Source organism: Miniopterus natalensis, chromosome 10 (genome assembly GCF_054644295.1).
Source record: "Miniopterus natalensis isolate mMinNat1 chromosome 10, mMinNat1.hap1, whole genome shotgun sequence".
Lineage (NCBI taxonomy): Eukaryota > Metazoa > Chordata > Mammalia > Chiroptera > Miniopteridae > Miniopterus > Miniopterus natalensis.
Genome location: NC_142090.1, coordinates 83,533,951 through 83,561,785, shown reverse-complemented (window position 1 = coordinate 83,561,785; position 27,835 = coordinate 83,533,951). Strand labels below are relative to the sequence as shown.

Sequence of the window (27,835 nt, the reverse complement as noted above, 5' to 3'; positions counted from 1 at the left end):
ATGCCCAGCTCCACTGCGATGGCAGCGGGCGCGCTGTCCAGTTCCCTCCTGGTCACCTGCTGCCTGATGGTGGCTCTGTGCAGTCCGAGCATCCCGCTGGAGAAGCTGGCCCAGGCGCCCGAGCAGCCGGGCCAGGAGAAGCGCGAGCACGCGTCTCGGGACGGCCCGGGGCGGGTGAGCGAGCTCGGGCGCCCGGCGAGGGACGAGGGCGGCGGCGGCCGGGACTGGAGGAGCAAGGGCGGCCGCGGGCCCGCGGGCCGGGAGGCGTGGGGCAGGCAGAAGCAGGCCTGGGCCGCCCAGGGCGCGGGCGCCAAGGCCGGGGACCTGCAGGTCCGGGCCCGCGGGGACACCCCGCAGGAGGAGCCCCCGGCCGCCGCCGCGCAGGACTCGGCCGGCCCGGACCCCGCGCCCGCGACCGAGCCCCCCGAGGAGTACGCGTACCCCGACTACCGCGGCAAGGGCTGCGTGGACGAGAGCGGCTTCGTGTACGCCATCGGCGAGAAGTTCGCGCCCGGCCCGTCGGCCTGTCCCTGCCTGTGCACCGAGGAGGGGCCGCTGTGCGCGCAGCCCGAGTGCCCGCGCCTGCACCCGCGCTGCCTCCACGTCGACACGAGCCAGTGCTGCCCGCTGTGCAAGGAGAGGAAGAACTACTGCGAGTTCCGGGGCCAGACCTACCAGACCCTGGAGGAGTTCGTGGTAAGAGGCGAGCGCCCGCGGGCCCTGGGCACCTCCCGCGCGCCGGGCGCCCCGGGGGGAGAAGGGGCGCGCCCGCTCCGCGGAGGGTTCGCGCAGGCCCGCCCCTCGCGCCACCTCTCCTTGCAGAGCGGAGGTGGCCTCCCGAAGCCACGCGGCCCCGTCGCACCCATTCCTTTGTCTTCCGGGGGACAGGGCTTCCCTGGAGGGAGGCCGGGCTCCGAAGGGCAGGCCCGCGCCCTGGTAGCTGTACCTCTGACACTCGTTTCCTGTTGCTCCTTGGAAAGCATCCCCTTTGAAAGGCTCACCTGATTTCAAGCACGGAGCCGGTCAGGATATACCCTTAACCTAATAGCCCATTAAGGGAGAGGAGTCACATAAATAAGCCGTTTCCCTAGGTTATGTGTTGGGGTCTCATGTGGATATTCTAAAAATTAAAAGAAAATGCTTGCTCCTTGGATGCCCGAACACAGCGGTCTGAAAACATGAAGCCGGTTCATGGGTAAACATGTTTTGTTTCAGATGAGTACTAGTAAAAATACGAATAGCACTGGCCACCTCTGAAGGCCTACTGTGTGTCGGGCTCCAGGCTGTTTTCCAAATCTGCCTTAACTTAGTTAAACCTCGCAGTACCACACTATAAAGTAGATTATCACCCACTGTCTCTAGTTTATGGAGAACAGGAAACTGAGACACAGAATATTTAAATCACCTGTTGAAGGCAACACAGCTGTTGGGAATCAGACTCCTGTGCCCAGCTCAGCGGCTCTACTCTGCTGCGCATGCAGATACCCCTTGCACTCCGCTTGAACCCAGAGCCCAGCCCCGTTGGGTCGCTGGTTAGGATGGAGATGCTGCCCAGTATGCCCACTGGCTGGCCCCACGTGAACTTGGAAACCCCTGACTCTCTGCTAGCGGGCCTGGGAGACACCTGCAATGCTGTTCAGTTATTCCAGCCCCACAAGGTAGGCTCTGCCCGTGGCCCTCCCGGACTTGGCCCACTGACTTGGGATGCCAGAGATTTCCTGGGTGCCAGAAGGCACCCTGGGACCGAGAGCCCCCACACGCCCAGCTGGAAGGGCAGTGTGTGGGGGGGTGTCCTGCTGCTCCCCCAGGACACGGCCACTGAGAAATGCAGACTCGGGACGTGACTGCTTTAAGGATTTTTAGGATTGAATCCCTGAGCGTTGTAGAAACAGGAAGCCAGGAGGACAGATCTACAGATAATGCACCAAGTGTAGGAAGAACGTTGGGATTTAGAGTCAGGAAACATGAATTTCCATTCTGGCTTTGCAGCCAACCAGCCGCGTGACAGGGGCCTAGCACACGTCCCCTCTGGGTTCCTTTTTTCTCACCTGTGGGATCAAGGGCTACTCCAGGGCTCACGGGAGCAGGTGCCACACCTGTTTACCCTCACAGTTCTTGGCTTCAGCCCCCTGAGAAACAAGGAAAACTTTGATGAGAAGCTCATGTGAACCTAACCCTAATGCTAACCCTGGCCACGCCCATGAGTAAGTTGGGGCTCTTGCCCTCAAAGTGCTCCCCTGACTCCTGGGGAGCCGGGCAGGCACCTTCCCGAGCTGCTGGGTGCAGCATGGAAGCGTGGAGGCAGAGGTGGCCGCGGGTGCGGGTGGAGCCCAGAGGGGAGACTTCCATGTTGACCTGGGACAGGGCTGTAAGGCAGGGACCCAACAGTACAATTCTCTGGAGATTTAAGTTCATAAGAAAATCTACGTGTTATAAGATCAAAGACAAGTGGTTCATTTTTAATTACTGATATTTATTGTTTCGCTGTAGGGAGGTCCACAGTGATCTCTTATAAGTGTCCCGTGATGTAGGCTGAGGTATTAGCGTTTTGATCTAAAATGCCCCACGCATCTCAGTGCGGGCACCTGCCCAGCTGAGATCACAGGTAGGAGGAGGATTTCAAGCTTCTGTTTAGAAATTCACCGCCAAGTGTCTGATGCCATGAGACTGCCTTTGGGTGTGTGGGGGGGGACCTTGAATTTGGCTCCCGTTTCCAAAACTGGTCAATAGGTACACTGTGTGTCAAACTATGGAGATGGGAGATTGGAAAGATCACAGCCTGGGAAGGGTTAAAGGACCGATACACCTATTTTTTAGAGAATTAACTGCATCCTTCATCTTCGAGTGACTCTTCATTCCTGACTTCCATCCAATCGTTAGCAGCCGTGAGGAGGTGCCGGGGCGGGAATGTTGGAAAGCTGCTACAGGCCTTTAATTCTGAGCCGCTCCCGCGGTGTGTGCAATGCCTGCGGACGCCGCTGCGTGCCCGCGTCCTGCTTGCTCATTTCTGTTAGTGACGGGAACGTTTCCGCGCATTTCCCTAATTCCCTGTGGCTTGGTGTAAGTCAGTTGGCATTGGTGTTCTTGTTTCCCTCCATGTCGAGAGAGGATGCCTTCTTCAGGGTGTCGGAGGGTGACTGTAGAAGGGTCTAGGGTCAGCTGGGGTCCCCAGGGGTCTGTGGGTGGCAACAGCGGAAAACTGTTGTGATGCCAAGTGCCAGGGCACGACCGCTGTTCACAGGCCTGCTCTGGGGATCCTGGGATTCTGAGCAAGAACTCGCAGCCCATGGTGTGCAGGGCACAGTCTATGGGAAACGGAGACGGAGCGCATCTCCTGCCTGAAGCGCCAGTTGGGGTGCAGTCTGGCCAAGCTGGGAACTCTTTCTTCCCCGTAGCAGGGAAGGAGATGAAAGAGAGGCTGCTCTGGGCCTGTTTCACCTGGAGGCACAAGAGAGGAGGTTATGATGGAGGCTGGGGGCCCCTGTGTGTCTGCAGCGAGGAGCAGTGGAACCGCAGGTCCCGCCCTGTGCCGGGAAGTGCCTTTGGCCCCCGCCTTCTTGTGTGTCTCGTTGCTTGAGCACATGTCACCTCGCTGCCCTCTCTGCCCAGGCTTCTCTGCCCTTCAAACCCGTCTTCCCCCATCTCTCCCTGTTCTTTACCGCATTGAAACTCCCATTTCTTACAGCCTGGTAGACCTCAGCCAGGTGTCAGCTGAAGACCTCGCTCACGGCTCCAACCAAATCCATTAAGCTGCTAATAGCAATTAGGGAAACATTCTCACTCATCCAGGATGCTCGCAATTTCATTTCTAGATCTAAACAAGAACACCGTTACTGGCAGGATTTTCTCCACTGCCCCTCACGTTATACCAGGTGTCCTGTCCTTCAGCTTGGACCTGCGGGTGTCCAGCTTTGAGTGGGGAAGCTTGTCTGTTGGTTTGTGTCATTTATAAGTGAGTCGTGTTTTCATGAGCTAGAGTCTGCTTCCCAGGATCTATTTCTTTGCTAGGGACGCCTAACAGCACCGCGGGCGGGTGGCTTAAACATCAGAGATGGAGTGTTTCATAGCCCTGAGGGCTGGAAGCCTGAGATCAGGGTGTGGGCCGGGCTGGTTCCTCCTGAGGCCTCTCCCCTTGGCAAGCAGACGGCCGTTTTCTCCCTGTGACCTCACATGGCCATCCCTCTGTGCCTGTCTGTGTCCCCACCTCCTTTTCTTACAAGGACACCAGTCATGCTGGAGTGGGGCCAATTCATATGACCTCATTTTGACTTCATTACCTCTGTGAAGGCCCCGTCTCTAAATACAGTCACGTTCGGGGGTGTTGGGTGTTGGCACCGCAACATCTGGACTTGGGAGGGGTGGGCACAGTCCGGCCCGTAACAGCGTCAGTGACCATGGTTGACCTCGTGGGCGCGGGCCTGAGCTGATGAGAGGAACCGGGCTGCGGAGGGTGAATCAGGGAGCATGACTGGAAGTGTTTATAGAAAAGGTGCAGAGGGATGGGTGATAAACTACCTTCCTGGGAGACGTAGTTCAGCAGCCCAGGTGAGCCCTCTGGTCTGTCTGCCCCATCCTGAGCGCTACTTTGGGGATGCATGAGTGATGTCACCGGGTGTTTGTGTCGTTGTAACTCACGGTGACTCTGACAGGCTCTACCGAGCAGGTTTTAATTCACCCCCGATGACTACCAAGCAGGCCAGCGGGCAAATCAAACTGGAAATTCATTAATAAGAAGTGATTCCATTTTGAGCAACAAAAGGAGTTGTTCCCCTCGTGGGCATCCGGATTCCCTGGGGGGTGGGGGTGGTGGAAACGGGGTCCGCATGCTGATCAGTGTTTCACAGAACCCCATGGAGTTCATGGGCTCTCCAAGATAAGGCCTCGCAAGACCACGGGAACGTCTTGTTGCTTTGCTGCTGGTTGGAGGGTGCCGTTCAGTGTGTCCACACTGGATATCTCGTAGCTGATCGGGAGCTCCGATTGGCAGTTGTACAAGCCTTTGAAGAAGAAGAGAAAATGAATTATTAATAGGTGCCGCTTGCCGAACTGTCTTTCAAAGCTTGAGGACTGTTGACATGGCGATAACAGGGCCGAGGCAGCAGGTGAAATGCTCTGGGACCAGCGAGTCAAACAGACCGTCCACCGTGGCGCCGGGGCTGGGTTGTGCCTCGCCCTGCTGCAAAACTGCATCTCTGGAAGTTTATTAATGGAAAAAAAATAATCTTATTTGAAATTTGGGATCAAAAGCTCCATCTAAATAGATGTCTCCTGGAATTATGATCAAGTGTCCGTGAAGAGGAAGACAGATTCTTCATATTTTCAAGTGAGTGGAATTTATATTCTATTGGCTGATGTTATAACATAAAACAGTACTGTAATAATTGACCTTTGCCGCGCCAAATGAACCGCGCTGCGTGACGCCTTCTTCTCATCAGGTTAGTCGGGTGCCCGTCTTGTTGCCGCCTCTGACTTCACTTGGGTTCCGCGGAAGCTTTTGTAAATTCTGGACTTCTCGGTTTCTGCCTCCTGTCTAAAGCCATTTAAACAAGACAATTAAACCAAAAAATGGGGAGTCCGTATGGTTTCTCTGGACCTTCCGGCTGTGTCCCTAACTCAGTGGGGGAAACACCACTTGACTGACTGCGGATGGTCACGCTCCACGCGACATTTGATTGGCAAACACAGCGGCATAGACACCATAGAAGTTTGATCTTTCATCACAGGAAAAAGGGAGCCAGGGTTTATTTAGAGCCTGTACGCTTTGCACATTTTGGGCGGTAATTTACACAACAGACTGATGGGTTGGTATTTATTTTGAAGGAGAGAAAACCAAGGTCAAATCACTTAAGTAATTGGATCACAGCCTTCGAGCTAGTCCGTGGTGGGGCCGGAGGTGAGTCCCAGCCTGCTGGGCTCTGACATGTATCGCTTCCAACCCTTCTTTATCCCCACGACCATTCGGAGGCGAAGTGGCGTCCTGTGTGCAGCCGAGAGCATTTCCCGGACGTGGAGAGGGAAGGCTCCCACGGGCTGGGAGCACTTGACCGCATCTGTGTCCAGGAAATGCTGGATCAGTTGGGTTAAGTGTTTATTTTTGTGGATTTGTGTCATATTTGACTCAAGCCATCCAGGATGAAATAAATATCTGTGCCCTTCAAGTATGAAACCTTGCATTGGAACGAGAACAGGAGCGTTCATTTCAGGAGCCGCCTGAGGGCCAGGGGGACCGCTCCAGTGGGCAGGGGATGGAACACTGGGTCTCTAGAGGCGGCCAAGGCCTTGGAGGTTAGCAGGCCCACGGGGGGGGCAGACTGGTGGCTTGAGAGCCAGCTCAGCTCCAGACCGTGTTCTGCTTGGCTCCCAGCACATGAGACATTTGTTTGAGGAGTGCAGATATTTAACAAACAAGGGGTTCACGTAAATACCAAGACTCCCCAACTGCTGTGAAAATGGGATGGTACCCAGCTGGCAGCCATCTGCCGATGCTGAGCCACACTGTCTCTTTAGAAGGGCATGTTGGCTCTCCAGCTGCCCACATCTGCATTTGTTGTGATTTACATGTGGTCCTCGAGCCACATGGTTTTGTAATGTGCCTCTCTGCACAGGTAGAGAGAGTCCACCTTAGGAAACGGATGCCTCATTCAAGTATCAGGGGAGGCTCAGGAACCCAGGTCCCAAGCTGCCAGGCCCTCGGCTCCTGTTTGGGTGGAAAGTCAGCTTCTAGAGCTTCAAGGCCAGAGTAGTACAGGCTAAAGATGCTGGTGGGCTGAGCCCTTGCTCCATTTCCTCCCTGTGCCCTGGGCAATGCTTAGGGCCTTCTTATTTTTTTCAGTGGTAAAAACTGGAGAGTATCCCGCTCCTCTCCCATTGTAGGAAGTCAATGAGATACACATGGCAGCCACTTGAGCCTACACGCCTTCCTACAAACAGGAAAGGAAACACCTGCTGCCGGGTCCGCGTGCATGTCTAGGTGGGTTGTGTTGAGGGTGCATCTTACGGGGGGCAACTGCCCCCCCAGCATGGCTTTTGGTCTCTAGAAAGCCTGCTCCTTGAGGCTGCCGTTGTTAGGGCGTGGCTCCATGGGACTGGGGTTTCCTGTAAATGTTTCCTTCTCGGACGTTATTGCCAAATCTGAAAAGTTCTAAATTTAAAAAAAAAATCATTCTTGCATTTATTTATTCAAATTATTTTTTGAATATTTGCCAGGCCCTGGACCAGAGACTGGAGATACAGTGACAGACCATCGGGTCCCTTGGTACACGGGTGGTGACCCAGAGTGTGTGATGGGTGCAGGTAGCTTCAGGAGGGGCTCTGTGGGCACAGGTGGAAGCCACACATTAAACTCTGTGGTTTCTGTGGTTCATTATTAAGTGACAGAGGAACCCTGGCTGGTGTTGCTCAGTGGTTAGAGCGTCAGCCCTTGCACTGAAGGGTCTCCAGTTCAATTCCCAGTCAAGGTCAGGTAACTGGGTTGCGGGTTCACTCCCCAGCCCCAGTCTGGGAATGTGCGGGGAGGCAACCAATTGATGTGTCTCTCTCCCATCGATGTTTCTCTCTTACTCTCTCTCTCTGAAAAGCAGTGGAAAAAATGTCCTCTGGTAAGGTTAGATAAAACAAAATAAAAGTGACAGAGGAACCCTGGGGCAGCTTTCTGGGAAGAAGACAGGAGTCTGTCTCAAACAGAGCGATGGTGAGTTGGATTAAAGGCCGAGGAAGCCTTTGGCCATCCTTCTGGTCCGGTTCTGACCGCGTCGCTGGAATCCTTGCTGCTCCTCTGTTCCCAGCCTGACCTGATGCGCTGCCAGCGGGTTGCACTTGGCAGTCTATTTCTGTCGGGCCCTGGGGTGCGGCCAGGACACTGCGTGCCTCTCGAGTCTGCAGGCAGGATGATGTCAGGCGTCTGCCCGAGGCCCTGTGCCTCCTCTCAGAAGCCTGCAGCCCGCGGACAGGCTCGGGGATGGACAATTGGCTGCCCTGTGGCTCTGCACATTCACTCTTAAGGCTGAAATGACTTTGCTGTAACGGGATGGGACCACCCCCTGCCTGGGAGTACGGAAGACTGATAGCAAAGCTCACGAAATCCCAGATATCGTGCACAAGTCGTCCTCTTTAAAGCATAGCTGAAATGGCCAAAAGTGAGAGAAATCCACCCCCAGAGGTGGAGTCAGAATTCAGAGAGGAATTCAGCCTCGTAGTGGCAGCTGTCTGAGACCTGCCTGGGACCTGACCCTTGGTCCTCATGGCAGGGCCAGGGCATATGACAAGTCCAGTCCTCTCCCCCGCCACACACATAATATGGAGATCGGATCAGATCAGGAGGTGTCCCCGAAGAGCCTTTCCTGCAGTGGGGCGGGGCAGACGACTTCCTGGGTGGGGCTGAGCCAGGTGCTGAGCTGCTAGGTTTCCTCTTAACAGTTGCTGTCTTGAGTGCATGTGCCCTTTGGTGGGCATAGAGCCCAAATCCATGCCTCTCTGAGTGGTCCAAAAAATCCAAGTGGGATATTTTCATTTAGAGGAGTCCCAGCCTGGTGTCTGACTAAGCAAATGCCCTCAGCAGGAATGTACTCTCCGCCCAGGCAGTAAGAAATCCCCACAGCAGCGTGTCAAGGGATGTGATGTGAAAATAAAATTACACACAAGGGTCAGCCAAGAGGAGCAGTCAGGCCAGGCCCAGATGTGGGGCATAAATGTGAATGTTTAATATGCATAAATAAAATATGCAGGAATAAAATGTATGGTAAACAGCACCAGTGTATCCAAGCCCTAATCAACTTTGAAAAGAAGCAGAACTTACACAGATGAATGGTATAATAATTGGGTTAATATTCAATGGGAGGGTTTGACAGTAAGATAAAGATGATAGTTTAGTGAGCCAGCAGATAGATTTGAAAAAGTGACCCAGAATGAAATGCAGACATGTGGATGGAACATAGGAAGAGATGTTTTGATACACAGAGGACAGAGAAAAGCCCCAGTACACATCAGATTAGAATTCCCTCAACCTGGGAGAAAGTTGGGAATGTGGGAGAAATGGAGAGCGGGTACCCAAGACTTTCTAGCTGAAAGACCACTATTTTCTAATTCAGGAATCCCAGTGAATCTAGAGGAAGGTGCATAAACATACATCCGCACCCCGCCGTGTCACAGGGAGACTGCAGAACGCCAAAGACAAAGGGGAGATTTTAAGAGCAACCAGAGAGAAAAGACTTTACCTGCAAAATAACAGTAAGTAGGTCGTCAGCTGACAGCTTGTCAAGAGGAGCAAACTTTAATCCGATTTACGTTTACCCAGCAAAATGGTCTTTCAGGAATGAGCCCTGAACAGAGACATTTTCACAGCAACAGAGAGCATGCCACCAAAACTCCTTCACTGAGAGAACTTAAAACTGCAACCTGAAGGGTGAAATCGGGATGAAGGAACATAATTCCCGAAGTTAAGGCACAGAATTGGGAGGGAATGGAACCAAACTTGTTGTTCAGTAAGCTGCAGAGGGGTGCTTCTCAGCTGGGCACCACGTTGGCCCAGCAGGGGGCAGTTAACAGTGTGTGTGGACGTGTGTGTTTGTCATAACTGGGGGTGGGGTGGGGGATGTTACTGACATCTGGTGGGTGGAGGCCAGACATGCTGCTGACATCCTACAGGGTGCAGAGCAGCCCCCCTCAACCAGTGTCAGGAGCGCTGGTGCCAAGACCTGACTAGACTAAATCCAAGGAGCCTCCACAATGGTGGTGACTAACTGGAGGTGGACCTAATGTTTTGTGAGCTTTGCAGGGGTTGGTGTGTCTTGCACTGAATTTTGAGTTAAGAACTTTAAACAAACAGGCAGTCCCACTAGGAACAACTTTTAAATGTTTTTTGGGGAAAAAGTTATTACTGGAGCCAGCTCAGCTTTAGGCTAAATCATGAAATAGGTGAACATTCTCAAAGGCCCCTTCTGTTGTCCGGGTATGCTGGTCACAGACGCCCCTGAGCTCCAGTTGGCCGTGGGTGACGGCTCCATGCTTCCTGTAACAAAATGCAGAGGACTCCACAGTGACACTCTCCTCCCACTGGCTTCTCAGTGCCCTCTGCTCACTGGGAAGCTCGGAAATAAATAGTGACATCACTACCAGTCGGGAGGACCTCCTGGATTGCATCTTTGCTTTTCTTGTAGGTTGACCTGCTACACTCATTTATATTTCCCTTGCCCACCTTTAAAAACAATTTCTCACTTATATTTTACTTTCAAATTCCACATTGTTTTGGTAAAGTTAGCTCAATATTTTTGCTTTAGGAGACTCAGAACAACAAAAAGAACAACCATGCAAAATTAGTTTCAAGCAAGTCACGACTCATACGTATGAATTTCTGTAGGTGTCAGGAGCATAGCTCTGCTCCTGGTCTCAGTCCTGCACTGTCCACAGTTACGTTCCAGGGACACGGGGCCCTTGGCCCGTGGACAGGCTGCCCCGAGCGCCTTTGCTCGCCCGCTGGGAGTTCAGCCATGCAGAAATGTCAGGAGGGGAAGGTTGGAAAAGAAACAATTCTGACAAGGCCACTGCCTTCCCCTGGGCCACTGAGGAGCAGGGGATGCTGGAGGCCTAAGGGGTAAACTGTGCTGTCAGTCTCTCAGCTCAGGTCACCTCCCACTGGGAGCAGAGTCCCCCCTGGCTGCCAGCGCCCTGTAGGGAGCCAGGGAAACAAACTCATCTTGCTCCTTGGTGACAGGATTCAGTGGTCAGCTCTCAGGGACTGGCCACCTGTGTGTCTCAGTGCAGACAGAGATGGTCCCTTCCTTGGGAGCAAGCCCTCCAAGTAAGGGATTTCATGGCCTAGAGAAACCCCTGGTGGCCTCCCATTGTGATTTCAGGAAGCTTGGGAGGAAGCTCAGCGTCAACAAGGAGTGCGTGGCCGGTGGTGGGAGCCAGCAGTGCCCACCGCCCATGAGTGGCAACAAGAAGCCAAGCTCTGACCTCAGGTGGTGGCCAGACAGGCACCCAAGTAGCCACTTTACAGCTGGGAAGTCTCAGCCCTGTTCCTGGAGCCCAGCCAGCTTTGGGCAAAGGAAAGGGACTCCTTTGGTCATTTCCTTACTCCCTGCTTACGATGACGGTTATCACTGCCATCCCAAGTGAAGAATGCTTGAAGGGAGGGGTGTGTGTGCCTGTGTGCATATCTATGTTTTGGGAAGAGGTATGCATATCAGATTCAATGCATTGTTTCTCTGGTTTGCCGCAGTCCCCACCACCCTCTATTACTGCGCTAGGTTCACTGTCCCATTTTCTTATTTGTTGAGTCCCTGAAAGAACGTGAATGTGTGACCCCCGAGAGAGCCAATCGTCATGTCAGACCCTCACCCATCTTTTAAAAGCTAACTCTGGAAGACATTTGATTTTGATCATTTATAGGTTGGGTGGAAATCAAGCCTCTGCTTCTTTCTACCAAGTGTTTCTTGTCTTTAATCCTCTATTCTGATTCTAAATCAAATGGGTTTACATCTTCCCATTTCTCTAACATGAGGAGTTTGTCTCCCACCCCCCACGTCCCTTCTGTTAAGGGATTAATTTAGGAACCTATGAATGAGCAAAGTATCTATTAAAGTAACTCAACCAAAATCTCCACATCGCTCATGTTTCCCAGGCGGGAGGAGAGACACCCTCCCTGTTTCGGGGCCAGTGTCCGGGGTGGGGCCCTGAGTCTGGCTGTGTACGGCCTGTGGTCACTGGGCTCCTCCCCAAACTCCTCCACTCTCTCTGTCCTGCTCTGTCTGCAGCAGGCCAGGGTGTGGGGGTCAGGGGCCGGCCCACCATGGGCACGCATCTGATGGGTGCAGGGGGTGTCCCGGTCAGGCTGCCGTAGCAGATGCTAGAGACTGAGAGGCCTAAACAACAGAATGTACCTCTCAGTTCTGGAGGCTGAAGTCCGAGATCAAGGTGGCCGCCTGGTCGGGTTCTGCTGAGGGCCCCTGTCCCTTCTCCCTGGGTCTCCACCAGGTGCAGAGAAAGCAGAGTGATCGCAGCCTCCTCTTCCTAGAAGGGCACTAATCCCAGCAAGAGGGCCTCACCCTCATGACCTCACCTGGCTCTACCTATCCCCCAGAGGCCCCACCTGCAAACACCATTGCACTGAGGGTTGGGGCTTCCACATATGAATCGGGGGGAGACAGTCAGTCCGCAGCAGGAGGCAGGCGAGCTTTGCTCCACCAGGTCCTGAGTCCCCAGGAGCCGAGCAGGCCGGGAACCCAGCCCAGAGGAGTCTTCTTCATTCCCTTCTCGGCCGTGCAATCTGAGCAGCACATGCCGCCTGCACCCCCCCCACGTGAGCTCCTGCACGAGTGACATCGATCGGAGGAGACCAGTCACGGGAGGACTTGTGAATTATTAGAGGGCCTGGCCTCCACCCAGCTAAGCCACAGAGGAGGAAAAGTCACTCTGGGCGGAGAAGGGAGCCGCTGCGGGTGGGTTGTCAGACTGTTAACTGCTCCTCTGCTGTGTGCTCGGCAGACTTGTTTTCTTCCTGGGACTGGAAGCTGACAGCTTCTGGGGACAGTTCTTAATTAAGTCCCTTTGTGTGCAAATTCGTTCTCTGACAGAATGAAAAGACAAAGAGAACAGGAAAGTATTTTCCGAGGGCGCAGGAAGCAGGGCTCTGTTGCTAAGTGGCTGGCAGCCTGTGTTGGGGCTGGGAGGTGGCTGCCGAACCTGCCACTGGGAGCTGCTGTCTCCTGTGGAGGAGGGGACGGCGCAGGGGCCCGGGGTGCTCCGTGCTGGCCCCGAGTGGAGTAGGTGGATGACACAGCACTGGAGGCCGCAGGCCGCAGGCCGGGCACCGCCTGTCCCTGCCCGACCGCTGATGGGTTTGGAGATGGGGCTTGGAGATGCCTGGGCTGCTTTGATGAGACAGTTTCAGGTCAACCTGGAGCAGGGAGGGAAGATGGAGTGTGAGGTGACTGGGCGAGAAGCCGTGACCTGCATGGCGTCTTCCCGGCTCCCGCAGGTGCGCAGAGGGCGGGTGGACGTGGGCCGCATGGCCCGGGATGCACCGTGAAGACGGTCCCTGGGTGGCCGGGGTCTGAGCAGACCCTGGCCCCGGCCGCCGCCCTGACTCGCCCTGTGGGCTCCCGGCAGATCCCCAGACCTGCGGGTGGGGTTTTGCTCCATGAAAAACTAAAGTTGAAAGCCTGGTTCCTGCACCTCCCCCAGCTCCCAAACCACACAGTCCCGGGCTGTCAGAAGCCAGCGGCTTAACTAGCGGGGACCCTGCGACTTCCCTCCGCGCGCATCCCGCCCAGGGAGGCCACAGGCGCAGCAGCTGGAAGGACACGCTCGCCACCTGGTGACAGGCTGTGGGAGATGCTCCTAATCCAGGGCCCGGCTCCCAGCGACGGGGCTTGTCGCCTGTGCCTCTGGCCACTCATTTCTAAACTTGAGGTCACGGGAGTAACCGCATTTCAGGGTTAAATGTGGAAACAACGCAGACGCACGGACACACGGACACACGGACACCGGGACCGTGTTCTCCAGGGTTAGAGCCGTGCTTTTAGCGTGGGAAGCGTTCGTTCCTATCGATTTAAAGTTTCTGGTTTCCTTGGGGGAATCTCAGTCTTTGGAGGTCTCAGGCGTCTCCAGTTTATACCAGAGGCACTTGGTTTACACCGTGTCCATTTGTGTGTCTCGTTTGACATTTCAGAATTTTTTCACATGTTGCCTATTTTCACTTGATTGTTTAGAAATAAATTTAACATTTACTTTATAGCCCTCAATGCCTATGTGCCTGTGATACAGACGTGTAGAATTACTGAGCATCATAAGAGTCTAACTATTTTTAAATACGCTCTGTTTTAATGATCATCAAGTTCATCTCTCGCTGTAGAGCCTGCTGTGCACAAGGTAGTCAAGTGGTTTCATTGCTTAGTCCTGTCGTTTTTTATTATTTGCTCCAGGTTTGAGGCTACATTTCTTAAATCTACTTTAAAGAGCTGTGGTTTGTAAGACAGGGTCACTGTTGGGCCAGAAAGGCAGTGTGAAAGGTGGGTGCAGGCTGGGAGGCGAGGAGCGGGGGGTGGGATTTCGCCATGGGGTGGTTTTCAGTTTAGAGCATTCCCTGCCCAGGCGAGTGCTGGGTGGGGCAGGGGTACCAGAGGTGGGTTAACGGGGGCGGGGAGGGTTGACCAGGTCCAGCTGTGTTGACCCTGAGGCGGCTCCGGGGCAGGAAGGGCCTGAGCTGGGTCTAGACCAGGTGTGAGTCCACCTGACAGCCTTCCCCGGGGACAGGATGGCAGCCTGCGGCTGGGAGCCGCGAGTGCGGTGGCTCTGGAGGCTGGAGCGTGACTCCCAGGAAGGAATCACGCTCTGTCTTCTGCCCGGTAGGTTGGGGCAGGCCTGGCCGTGGGTTGGGTGGAGCCTGAATGGGACTCGACACCTAGAGAGGGGCAGGGGCCCAGGCGGGGTCTGTAGGTTGGGGTTGGGGCCACTCTGGGTCCCAGGACTAGAGACTGGAGAGTTCTGTCATGTGCCTTGGGTCCTGGGCAGGGGTCCCGGGCACCTTGTCGTCAGATAGGCAGCTGTGAGTTGGAGAAACCAGCCTGAGTCCAGGCCCCCAGCCTGGCCGACTGCTCCAGCGCCCGAGAAACAAGCCTTCAATACAGATGGAGCCTCTGCTCCATGAAGCAACCAGGTCACTGAGGGGAGGTTTATTTTCATCGTCTGCGTCGTGTGGACAGAGGAAGAGGCCCACGTGCTGGGTGCATTTTCACCCGCGGGTGTTGGTTGAGTCACAGTTAGAACACAAGTCAACCAGGGCCCCTCTGCCCAGGAAACTCAGCTTGACATAGTCCCCCTTCCACTCTCTCTTCAGTTCCATGGTCCCCTGTCACTGCTTCTGGTTCTGGTCGTTGGGTCCCCCATGTGCTGTTCCTGCTTTGTCCTGGGTGCACCCGGTGGAAAATCATTCTGCTGTGGTTTCCAGGAAAAGCATCCATGCTGTGCCCGCCTGGATCCACACTGCGCCTGCCTGGGTTACGTGGGCAGACTCGCTGGCATTCGACAGCCCTTCCAGGAATGGCCATTATGCTGATGGGAATGATCCAAAGGGTAGAACTGGAGCCAGTGGCTGCAAAGTGCAGCCCGGTGCCTGGGAGAGCAGGGTCACACTGGGTGACAGAGGGAATGACCCACGGGAGGCCCCGGAGGGGAGCGGAGCCCTGTGCACGGGGAGTCAGGAGCCTGGCCTGAGGAAGGGCGTGCCCAGGGCAGGCTGCCTGAAGCCTCTGAGCCTCGGCTTCCTCGCCAGTAAACGGGCGATAACTGTAGCAGGTGTGTCTTAGCTGCCCTGAGGTTTACGCCAGCTCCGGGCCCGGGGCCTGGCTCCGAGAGTGCCTCAGTTTCCCCTTCCCTCCCTGCCCCCCACCCCCATCCACTGTCTTCCTAAGTCGGACGATGGGGGTGCTCCGGGCTGGGTGGGTGGCACGTGGCAGGACTGTGGAAAAGGTGTCTGCCTGGTGAGTGGCTGGGCAAGAACCCAATGGGACATATTATCTGTTTAATATTTAAACTAACAGAAACCTTTCCTCAGAGACCTCCATATGTGGGTCACTGAAGGACAGCTGTCCTCTTGGAGATGAGAGGGGAGAGACCCTGGGCCCGACCATGCGTTTACGCCCCGGGGGACCTCCCGAACCCCAGGGCCCTGCGTCCCCACTTTGAAAACCACGTGGCTGAATGATTTTTTTATGTTCCTACAACACTGGGGTGTCCTCACAGAATGTCTGGGGGAAGAAAAACGGGTATTTGTGTGGTAGGAACGTGGACGTGCCGCCTGACCGTGGGCCTCTGTTCCAGGTGTCCCCGTGCGAGAGGTGCCGCTGCGAGGCCAACGGGGAGGTGCTGTGCTCTGTGTCCGCGTGTCCCCAGACGGAGTGTGTGGACCCCGTGTATGAGCCCGACCAGTGCTGCCCCATCTGCAAAAACGGTACGTGGGACGCACGTGGACCACGGGGTGGGCCCCCACAGACGAGGCCTCTGCTTACTCTGTGGCACGTGAAAGATGTCCGGATGCGCAAGTGGGACATACGTGTCCGCACACCCAGGTGCACGTCTCTGTGACCTCCGGGCCCCGGGGGACGTCGGGGGCTGCTCTATAGTGAGGCAGGAGCTCTCATTGGTGTCACCGTGGTTTAGGGACTTGAAAAAGGTCTTTGGGGAGAAATTCAATTTCCACCATGAAGGAGAGTCACTTGTTTTAATTTAACTTTGTTTGTTCTTGCAAAGCAGTTCTCTTTCTAACACAAATCAAACATGCTGGGCTCATTTCCTATCCATTACGAAGTGAATTAAAACTTGAAACATAATTGAATATTTTTCATAAGCAAATTAGGCAGGAGGAGAGCCTCCTCTTATCTCCAGGGAGAGCCCGGGGATCAAAGCCTGTGGGCTGAGGAGGGAGAACCGCAGGACACCCTTGACCTTGACGGTGATTTGCGAAGGCAGAGCGTTTCCTCCTCTGAGTGAGGAGACCGGCGCCGTCCTGGGTGACCCACAGCAGGAGGGTGTTTTCCGGGGGGACCGGCTGCAGGACATGGCTCAGGGCAGCCCCATGGAGCAGGTGAGTGCGCCTGCGGAAGAGCCCGCTGTGGAGACGTGACCGTGTCTCCAAGGAGATGTTAACGGAAGAAACTTTCCAACCTGTGGAGAACTTCTGTGAGTTTATTTGAGCCAAACTGACGACAATTGCGGGGAAGCAGAATCTCTAGGGACTGAGACGATGCTCCGGAGAGGGGCAGTTCCGCACCTGGTTTTATTACAATCAGAAGAGGGGGTGTAAGTGGGTTACAGGAAATCCCTGGGCGACAGGTGAGGGAGGCGGGAGAGAGCAAAGCGGGAAACCTGGGACTGGAGAGAAAGGAAAGTGATGGACTCACGTCTTTTACTCAGGTGGGTGCAGGATAGTTAACAGTCAGCAGTTAACTCGGTAACAGCGAGGGGATGTGTGGTCCCCGCAGAGCGGGGCCTGTGCTTTGAGGGGCCGGGAGAAAGGAATTTACTTTGACGTTCCAACAATATGTTATCGTAGATGCAAAAGACGTTAGATGGGCTCAGGTCAGGTAAGGATGGACCTTTGTCAGGGAAGTTACTGGCCTAGGACATGATGACCCGCCATAAACTGCTTTTAGGTAAAGTTCTTAGATTTCAGACCATCCTTTGTGGCTACTTCAGGTCTCTGAGTTTGCAAGGCCGCCCAGCAGGCCTCCCCTGAGCGCGTCAGGTGAGCGCCTGGCCCCTTTCCGTCCACACGTATGAGAGCCTTTCCTTGCCGCGGGTGGGCTGTCTGCGTGGCCCCCAGGCCTGATGCTGGGACTCAGAAGCCACAGGTGGGCTCGGGAAGGTGCGATTCCATTAAGTTTGTTATAAAATATTTGACGGATGGACTTTCCCTTTCAGCCGCCTCTAGTTGTCTTCCGACCTTGAAAGGGCAGGCCGTGTTTGGAATTCTTAGTAAAATCCTTTGCTTGAAAAATGAAAACCGTCTCTATCAGAATTGAATGCTCTGCAGTAATTGACTGAGATTAGTGAGTAATTTATGGGAGTCCATCCATGCCGCTTACACACAAAAATGTTTTCATAAAAAAAAAACCACATTTACATGTCTGAGGGATCACAGATTATAGGACATCAAAAACGACGCCTCGCACGAATATAAGTGCCTGGGGGGACTCTGCTTGGGGGGGAAGGAAAGGTCTTCGCTGCTGTTGATCTCAGTGAGCCCGACTTTACCCTCAGCTCAGACATCTCGACCTGGAGCAGTAAACAGCTCTTTGTCCCGACGGAAGGAAAATTGCCGTTCGGTCTCGAGCTGCCAAAGTCACTTACATCAAAGCGGCAGGAGTGTGAGACCAAGGATGCCTGGCATATAAATAAATGATCACAAACCAAGTACGACTTAATACACTCACTTGGTTGACTTGTGTGGATCAGTCTCTCGAGGATTTTCGTTTGATGGACTGGCACTGTCTTGGTAGGTGTTTTGCCCCCAATGATACAAGTGACAGGCTGACTTTGAAGATTCTGGTTTCTGTGGCGATGGTGCCGGGCAGAGGTGAGGCTCACGGCCCGTCCACCTGACCCCTTTGCCCTCGCTGCCCTGTGGATGTCGGGGATCAGAGGACCCGTGTTCTGCACGCAGAGGGGCACCTCCGAGGGCCTCGTTAGGATCGGCTGATTCTCCAGGGGGAACAGCTCGCCCAAGGGGCGTGGTGTTCACAAAGCACCCGGGTTCCGGAGACAGCGGATCCCTCCGGTCTCGGCGCCGCTCGATGGCAGGTACGCACAGCTCCGTTTCCACGAGGAAATCAATACGGCTGGTTTTGGAGGAAAATGGAAACTTACACAACATTTCTAAGGATGTGCTGAGAATTCAAATTATTAGAAGCGCGTTCATGGGAACTGTGAGAAGAACTGGCTAAGAATTAGATGAGTTTTTTTCTTCTGTGTATTTCAAAGAGCAGGATAAGATCATAATTAAATAGCGTGGTGAGCTGGACAGAACTGAATGGGGGGGGTGCGTGAGAGAGAGATCCTCTCGCAAGGAAAGGCCAGCTCCTGTAGGCCTCACTGTTGAATCTCCCCAAAGTGAAGAGCCATATGGAGCCAGTGCGAAGCGGCCCACTTATTTGGATAAAATATATGCAATGCATGTATCTGGCAAACGACTAAACAATTCCAACACGTCAAAATGAACTGGAGAGAGAAAAAAGAGAGAAATGTACAGGGGATTCCCAGCTCCCTTTGGGCCTCAGTGCCCTTCTCCAGGGCCCACTGTCCGGGGAGACAAGTGCTGTGACGGAGCCTCAGGTCCTGGGCCTGCGATCGGAGCTCATGGACTAGAGGGGCCTGGCCCTGTGAGCAGCGTGTTTACTGCTTTACTTGAACAGCGAGGGAAGTGGGGAGGGAGGCGGAGCCCACGGGCGCGACCCTGCGGCGGGATCCCTGTCGCCTCATTTGGTTTGCGGGGCAGCCTCGCTTTCCTCACCTGCAAATGCCGTGATCTTCCCTGGGGGCGCGGGCGTCCCGGGAGGGCGGACCATGCCCGTGCCGCTGCTGCCCAGGACTCGGACACTCTCTCGCCGCCGGCCTCCTGGTCTGCACTGCGACGTGTGATTCTTTTTTTTTTTTTTAATTTGTTTTTATTGATTTTAGAGAAAGGAAGGGAGAGGGAGAGAGAGAGAGAAACATCGGTGATGAGAGAATCCTTGATCGGCTGCCTCCTGCACGGCCCCTACTGGGGATCGAGCCCGAAACCTGGGCCTGGGCCCTGACCGGGAGTGAAACCCTGACCTTCGGGTTCGTAGGTCGACGCTCAGCCACTGAGCCACACTGGCCAGGCTCAACTTGTGATTTTTATTTTTTTTTACTTTTTATTTTTAAGTATATCTTTATTGATTTCAAAGAGAGGAAAGGAGAGGGAGAGAGAGAGATAGAAACATCCATGATGAGAGAGTCATTGATCGAGCCCGCAACCCGGGCATGTGCCCTGACCGGGAATCGAACCCTGATAACCTGAATCCTAGGTTGATGCTCAACTGCTGAGCCACACCCGGCCGGGCTCAACTTGTGATTTTTAAAAGTGACACCCATCACCAGATTTCCCTCCAGGGAAGCCCTGAGTGTAGGCCCCGAACTCCACAGGGTTGCCCTGCCTTAGTCAGCAGACGAGGCTGCAGACATACTTGTCGCCTAGAAGACGCTCCGGCCACTCCCCTTTCCCATCGTTTGTCTGTTCGAGCCACTGGTCAGCGTGTAGTGGTCAGAATGTGTCCATCCCGGGTTCTCAGCAACAGGGAAATCCGTTGTCACAAGATACAATAAAGCAATTCATCCCAGGCAGGCAGATAGATCCGTGATCAATGGGGCCATTACCCGCGCTGACTTGAGTTGCGTCCAGAGCCCTCCGATGGGCTGCCTTCGGGAGAAATGAGCTGTCAGTGGAAGGCGGAGTGAAGACAGATGGCGGTCCTGGCCACCCGCCCGATCTGTGTGGGTCCCGGGGGAACGAGCCAGCGAATGTTCTCAGCAAGGACGTCCAGGGACTGCGTCCGGGGATGTAAAACACCTTCTGTGCCGGTCAGAAGACACGCTCTGCTCTTAGGCCAACAGCAAAACCCAGACCTTGTGTTTGTCTTTCAGGAAGATAAACTCCAGGTATAAAAGAGCCATTACCCTGGGAGGTGTCCACACTCTGCCGGTTCTGAAAATTGTTCTCACCTTTTGCAAAACAAACGCCTTTGCTTAAGAGCTGTGAACATGGGTGAGGCTGATGGCCGTGCCCTGGACCCATTGCTCCCACAGCTCCACGAGTGTCCATCGAGAGCACTGAATAATGCGTTGTTTTATGGGAGGAAATTGCCCCCAATTCTTTAATTAGGAGCCCTCGAGTTTTTCCGATGAAAGACCCGAGGGCCTCTGGGAAGGGTGTCTGTTTTCTAACCTGTGCTGTGGCCTGGTTCCCACAACACTGGGCAAGACAGCAGGTGTCTGAGCAATTCCTGGGTCACCCGAGGAGCCCAGCACGGGGACACTCCACTGGCCTTCTGTGTCTGGGGGCCTCCGCTGCTCTCCAGCTGGGCTCCTCGATGGCTTATCTCAGGCAGTTTTGTCTGCTCGCCTGCCGTCGGAGGGCATGCGTGGTGCTCAGTCAAGGCCCAGACGGCCTGGGAGGCTTCTCAGCAATCCCCCCTGTGAACTTGGTGAGCTCTTGGGAAAGGACGGGCGTTGGGGCGCAGGCGGGCTCCCCAGCTGTGCTCTCTGCGGTCCAAAGCGTCAGGCTCCTAGACTCGGCCATTACCGTTGGCGAGCGTTCTGGGTGCCTCCTCCCGGCCACTCCGCCAGCCGGGATGCCTCTCCTCTCTGCCGGGAGGCTCATCTCCCTCTGGATTTAGCCCAGCGGGTCCTCTGCAGCCTCAGCTCCCTAATGATTTAAACAAAATCATTAAACAACCACCACCAGCACCCAGCTCTGCTTGTCCAGCGCGTCTGGCTCCTCCTCGGGGGGGAATGAGCGTCCCCTGGGACCTTCCGTGCTACCTGCAGGCTCAGCCTCCCCGTGACTCGCCTGTAGATCATCAGCTATCTTTTGGGTGATTATTACTTTTTCTAGGTAATCTGTCCCCAGATCTCCAATGCTGCTGGTGGTGATTTTACAGCCCTGAGGCGGTGTTTACGGGTTTCTCCCGTGTCCTCAGAACACGGTGGTTGCCACGTGTGTTTTCCCCGTGACTGTGCTCTGCCCTTTCCTCCTGCGCTCCCCTCTCCAGAGCCTGCTGGGAGAAGTCGGAGGCTTCCTCCTTTGCCATCCACGCAAGCTGTAGGATTTTCTTTCTTTTTTTCTTTACAGTTTACAAAAATATCTTTAATAAGTAGGATTCTCAGGACAGAAGAGGGCCTGTTTCCTTTAGAATTGCCCGTCCGTGGGGTGCAGGGTGCAGGGTGCTGGGTGGTGGTAGAAGTCTCTGATTTCCCTGCTGTTTGATTGCATCCCCTGTGGCATGTTCTGGATCCAATTTCAGGAGTTTCGGGTTCACCTTGTCTCACCGTCGGGGTGCCCCTCCATTCGGTTGGTAGTTTTTCTGGGCTGGCGAGGATCTGACGGGACACTTTCCGTGTTTCTCTCTGTCCAGTTCTTGCACCTCCTGGGAGGTTTCTTCAGGCCCGAATCCCCAGGCGGTGCTGTTTACCAGGCCTGACGCGCCACGTCCACCCGTCCGCACCCTCCAGGGGAGAGTCTTCTCTCCGGCTTCACAAGCTGCTTCTGGCCCCGAGGGGAGGGTGCCCATCCCAGCTGCCTGCAGCCTCCTGTTCTTCCCACAAACGTGTCTGTCATGGGGTTTTAATGTTTTCATTCTTTTTAAAAATATATATTTTATTGATTTCAGAGAGAGGAAGGGAGAGGGAGAGAGAGAGAGAAACACCAATGATGAGAGTCATTGACCGGCTGCCTCCTGCACGCCCCCTGCTGGGGATCGAGCCCAAAACCCGGGCCTGTGCCCTGACCGGGAATCGAACCACGATCTCTTGGATCCTAGGTGGATGCTTCCTTTTTTTTTTTTTTTTTAAGTGTTACCCTTTGCTTTTAGATTGTTGACATTTTAAATTTAAATTTTTTCGTAAAGAGGAGCCTTTCACGCTGTCTGGGCACCAGATTTCAGGGTGACAGGGCAAAGGCTGTGTTTCTGCAGCTTTGTCTTCTCACCTGCAGAAGAGGCGCTGAGGTTTGCAGGGAGAAATGCCATGTTTGAGAACTTCCTTCGTGGGAAAGGGCTGGACTCACTCTGCGTGGGGCCCTCGTGGTAGAACATCCAGGGGGCAGACTTTGGCTCCGTGCAGAGCGGGGCTCCTCCTAATGAGGCTGCTGTCCACGGAGTGGACCCTGAGGCCACAGTGACTCCGGCTGCTGGAGGTGACAGTGAAAAAAAATCCTAACATCTATTCTCTCAACGAGAATGACATACCACCAGATAAAACATCCAAACCCTAGGGAAAGACTTTTATTCAACAAGATTGTCACGGGGGAAAGGGATGGTGGCAACTGGAGAACCTGCGGCTGCGAGACCTGTGAGCGTCATCGGTCAGGCCGCTGGGTTCTCTTTGACGGGGAGGGCAGACAGGCAGGGAGGTGGGTGGCAGGGGGTGATGGGACAGGAGACCGGAGCGCTTGTCCCGGGCCCAGCCTGTCCCGGGGGCAGGGGTGCCGTCTGCTTCTTAGGCTGGGGGCGTCCCAGTGTTCAGGGGCCTGGAGAGAAGTCGATACTCACTTTGTTCCGATTTACCAGTGGGGATAAAACAATTCAACTCATTGCTAGTGAGGAAATAAATGGGAGTTTGAAGGGCCTGTGTCTGGTCACGGTCACAGTGAACAAGGGGCGTTGGTGCGTCTCATCTCAGTCCCTCAGGGAAGGGGGATTCTCCGTGGTCAGCCGTTTTCCAGTATACAACGGAGCGTGTGTGTTTGGGGGGGTCCTTGGCCTCCAGATAAATTCAGCACCGTTAAGACTTCCTCACGTCGTATTAGCTTTTCGACAGTGAGCTCCCCCGTGGTCATTAAGCTCCCCTCAGTCACTTATCAATGCTCCCTGGATGTACCATTAAACCCTGGGATTAAAAGTGGCAGACCAGAAATTGGCCCTGCCCCGAGGGGACCCCACTCTAACGGAATCTCACGGAGAAGGACATTTCCCGAATTGCCGCTACAGGCCACGCATGGCTTGAGTTGGAAACGTGCAAACTCCAGGAGATCCGGTGGCCGAGTCGGGAGCAGCGACCCCGACGTGCTGTGAATGTGAGGTTTGCCGATGGCTGGATGGGGCGTGAGGGTGGTCAGGTTGAAGGCCAGGAGCTCAGCCTTGGCAGCACAGGAATGGGCTTCGTGTTTGCTGAGAAGGTGGTGGGCACAGCGGGACGGCGGGGCGGGGGTGAGTGGGGAGTGGGCTTTGGATGAGTTCAGCTCTGTGGGCCGACGGGAGACCCTGCGACCTCGTCACGGAGGTGCTTGGAGTCTGGAATTCAAGGCGGGGCCCGGACAGGGAGGTGAATGTGGAGGTGACCGTTGGGTCATCGTGACCAGGGGCCAGATGTTGGCCTTGGGTCTTGGGTAAAGTTATGGTTGGCTGAGATCAGCAGGGCTTCCCTGGGGACCGAGGCTGGCGGGCAGGATTTGGGAGCGGGGTGGGTGGGCTGTTTCCCAGACGCTCCTCCCTGGTCCCGAGCAGGGCCGCTCTGATTTGCTGAATGACACTCGGGTGACGCGGGCCGGGAGGGGAACGTTGGGGTGACTAGGTGCGGTTTATCGGTATGTCCAGTGTCCTCTGTCCTTTCTCCCCTGTGGCTAACTCTCTTCCCGGGGGGACTCTGGGAGTAAAATCATTCAGTGACCTGGGGGGTGAGTGTGGGCAGGAGGCGCCCCTCACACGTGAGGAGCCCCGTGTGGCCGCCGGTACAAAGCTGTGAGGGTGAGGCTCCCGTCGTGTCCGTGTATCCGGGCACCTAGTTAATGGGGAAGCGGGGGCCGTAGACCCCACACACGTTAAATGAGAAAATGGGTGATTCCCCCCCTAAATGCTCAAAGGAAATAGTTGCCAGAATGCTGTCCCTGTTCATGACTAGAAAGTAAAACTCAGCATAAACAAGAATGAAAGCAAAGCCGGGAGACCCGAACGGGGCAGGAAAACGGACCGAAACCTGCGGCAAACACATCGAGGAGAATCACGGTGAGTGTCTCCTTCAAGACCAGAAGAGAAGGACCGTTCTCCCCTTTCTAAGGTCAGCACCTTGTTGGAAACCCTCATAAACACGACGGGACAAGCCGTGGGCTAAAGGAGAAAGGCCCTGAAGACCAGGACCCTGGTTTTGTTCACAGGAGACGGGGTGTAGAAAGTCAGAGTCTGCAGAGAAACAGAACTGAGAGGGGATCTCACCCAGCTGTTGCTACAACGCCCACCCCGCCCCCCAATCAGCAGAATTCCTACTGGGAGCAACTAATGAGAAGGTGGAATGAAACAGGCTATTGATTGATTGATTGTCGCTGGAAAGACAGACACAAACTGTTGCTGTTGACTCTGTCTCTCAGAAAGGAATTAATGTTTTAATTCCTGGTGTGGCTCGGTTGGCTGGAGCGGCCCCAGTGCACCGGAAGACGGTGGGTTGATTCCCGGGTGGGGCACGTGCCTAGGTCGTGGGTTCCATCCCTGCTCGGGGCACGTGCGGGAAGCACCTGTCAGTGTTTCTCTCTATGTATTAATCTCTCTCCCTTCCCCTCTCTAATATCAATAAAAAATATTAAATGGGAGCTTGCAGATGACAATGAATAGGAGCCGGGGGAAGGGACTTCGTTAGGTGGTTTGTTTTCATTCTGAGTTTAACCAGAGTCTGGGCTACTGTTCCCAGGCTAAGCCAGTGAGGCCTCAAGCCACCAAACTTAATTTGGGCAGAATATTTTATCCAGATAACTCAAGAATTGCATTTACATCTATAAAACCAGACTGATTAAAAAAACTGGAGAAAAATAAATTAAGGGACATGTGTATGGTTGGGTGGCTTTCATTAATATTTTACGTTTAAAGCAATGTTTTTGTCTACGGCTCTTATACAAATGCTGTTTAAAACCTATGCTTAGGTGTGCACAGAATTTACACAAGGTTTTCTTTGAGTTTGGCAAAATCTTCCAGAATTTTGATATGCAAAAGATATATGTATCTGTGCACTCTGAGAAAGAAACCAAACCACTTGTACATATATTTCATATATAACATACATGTGGTATATAGTGTGTGTGTGTGTGTGTGTGTGTGTGTGTATATATATATATATATATATATATATATATATATATATATATATATATAGTATTCTTCTCACAGATAATTCAGGTCACAGGGTCACAGTACTGTTGTTCTGCCCTTGAACAAAATTTCAAAAAGACATGCGAATGTGCACAATTTATTGCTAAAGAATATACTTAATAATTACTGGACATCTAATCTTCAAAGTCCGAGCTGTGTGCTTTGTGTGGCATTAGAAATTGGCCTGTCGGAGGGTGGCCTGTGGCAACCACTGAAGTGAGCTGAGAGCCTTAGCAGGTGGCCCAGTTCCCTCTGAGGTTTTTATTAAGCCTGGTCCGCAGATCCGGGGACTTAGGCAGGAGCTGCCGTGTGCTGGTCAGTGAGGGCACTTAAGCCACCAGGGCTCCCTGGCACTCAGCCGGCCGTGAATGCTGCTCGTGGCACCTGTGTCACTGAACTCAATTAGATTAAGACATTCTTCAATTAATTGGTGGGAATGTTTCTGTCTTGCAAAAACGGGCATTAAATGCAAGGAAACCAGGACCTGGATTATGTGTTCGCTGTGCCAGGTGAGAGCATGGGTGTCCCCGGGACACATGAAGGACTTTGGGGCTCCTCTTATTAGCTAAAAACAAAGAATGACCCTTCACTTAGAGCTTGGGGTGCAGGGGTGCATAGGGGTCCAGGCCACCTGATCACAGCTGGACCCTTGCTCGGGGGAAGTCGCTGTGTCCTGGGGGTCCCTGGAAGCTCATAGTGGACAAGTGCACATGGAAAAGGCGTTTTGTGCCCTGCACCCCACTTCACTTCAAGAAGCTTGACAAGGCTCACAGGGGATACAGGCCCTGAAGACATTTACAACTTACATGCGGTGCAGTTTGAGAGCACAGAGGAAGAAGGCGAAATCCAGTCGCAAGGCTATGGCCCCAGATGCTTTCCGAAGGCCGTGCCCACTGATGAGAGAGAGAAAATGCAGAGCTTGTTTTGTGTCACTTCCTAGTAGCCAAGGGGAGACATCTACGATCCCTGCTGGAGTCAGACGAATAAAGTGTGTTCCTTCGGAGGAGCCTGTGTGGTGGTTTCAAACTAATTTTTTGTTGTATTTGCCCAAACGGGAGATTCTGAGGACCGGTCTGGTCTTCCCGAGGTCCAGGCCCCAGGGAGGCCCCGGCAAGTGCCGCCTCGTGTCTGTCCGGAGCGGATGCCGGGCTTCCTCTCCCTCGCCATGCGGACCACTCGCACCCGGGCCTCCTGCGCAGACGCCCCGCCCGCGCCCCACATACCGCTCGCCCGGAGCCCGGCTGCCCGCGCAGGCGGGCGCTCTGCTCGGCGGTGGGGTCGGCCTCGGGAGCTCTTTCCCCGCGTGGCTGGCAGATGAGTGTTTCTCTGGGTGCTGAACGCAGACGGTTAGAACCGCCATCCTGCTCTGGAACCTTGGAGAACATCGGCTGAGGCGCCTCCGCAGCCGGGAGCGCGGAAAATCCTAACCGGCGCTGAGGTTACTGATCTCACACGGCGGCTGCTTAACGGCGCATCGGCCCGGGGCTGCGTCCGCTCCTTTGCTCAGAGAAATTTCCCACGCGGGGAGCAGCTGCGTCTGGCTCAGTGGGAGACACACACGCCTTCCGTGGAGAGACCGGGTTTTAATGTCCCTGGCTGCCACCCGTGGGATGACTTGGTAGTGAAAATGACAGTGCCGTCTTTCACTCATAAAAACTGTAAGTGGCTCAGCCCGTGTGGCTCAGTGGTTGGGTGTTGACCCAGGAACCAGGAGGTCACAGTTCGATTCCCAGTCAGGGCACATGCCGGGGGTTTCGGGGTCAATCCCCAGTGGGGGGTGCAGGAGGCGGCCGATCAATCACTCTCATCACTGATGTTTCTCTCTCCCTCGCCCTTCCTCTCTCTGAAATCAATAAAAACATATTTAAGAAGTCAAGAAAACAAAACAAAAGCGCCCCTATAAATAACATTGGTTAAATTTCCAAAGAAGGGTGAGAAAAGCTGTAATTTTCCTCTGTCCTTCATAAAAGTGTGAATGAAACGTGGACTGTAAGACTAGGCGCCTAGTTAAGGCCACTGCGTATTTCTGCAGAGACTACAAAGCGTGTTTCTGTGTTCCAGGCCCAAACTGCTTTGCGGAGACGGCTGTGATCCCCGCGGGGAGGGAGGTGAGGACGGACGAGTGCACCGTCTGCCACTGCACCTACGAGGAGGGCACGTGGAGGATCGAGCGGCAGGCCACATGCACCCGGCACGAGTGCCAGCAGATGTAGGCGCCGGCTGCCAGGAACGCCGGCTCTTTCGGGGACGTTGCCCCCGTGCGGACATTCTCGGCGACTCTGGGAAATGCCATCGGAGGGGAGGCTGCTGATGAGCGGTGGGAAACCGCTGGCACTTTTGCTCTTCTTGGTAGCAGTTGCTGCCAGAGAAGGAGACGGATGTGTTTCAGGACATCAAGGAGAACTCTGGGCGAGCGGCCCCTCCCTAAATAAATGTGCTATTTTCGGAGCAAGTGCACTGACGTGCGC

The 27,835-nt window shown here is 54.4% G+C and overlaps 1 protein-coding gene across 1 annotated transcript; it reads left to right on the top strand.

Moving 5' to 3' along the window:
* On the top strand, positions 1–27,815 carry VWC2 (von Willebrand factor C domain containing 2). Its single transcript, XM_087821448.1, has 3 exons — positions 1–696; positions 15,820–15,949; positions 27,429–27,815. Exons 1-3 carry the CDS (start codon positions 1–3, stop codon positions 27,578–27,580), a joined length of 978 nt encoding a protein of 325 aa, XP_087677574.1. The 3' UTR covers positions 27,581–27,815.
* Positions 27,816–27,835: the final 20 nt, after the last annotated feature.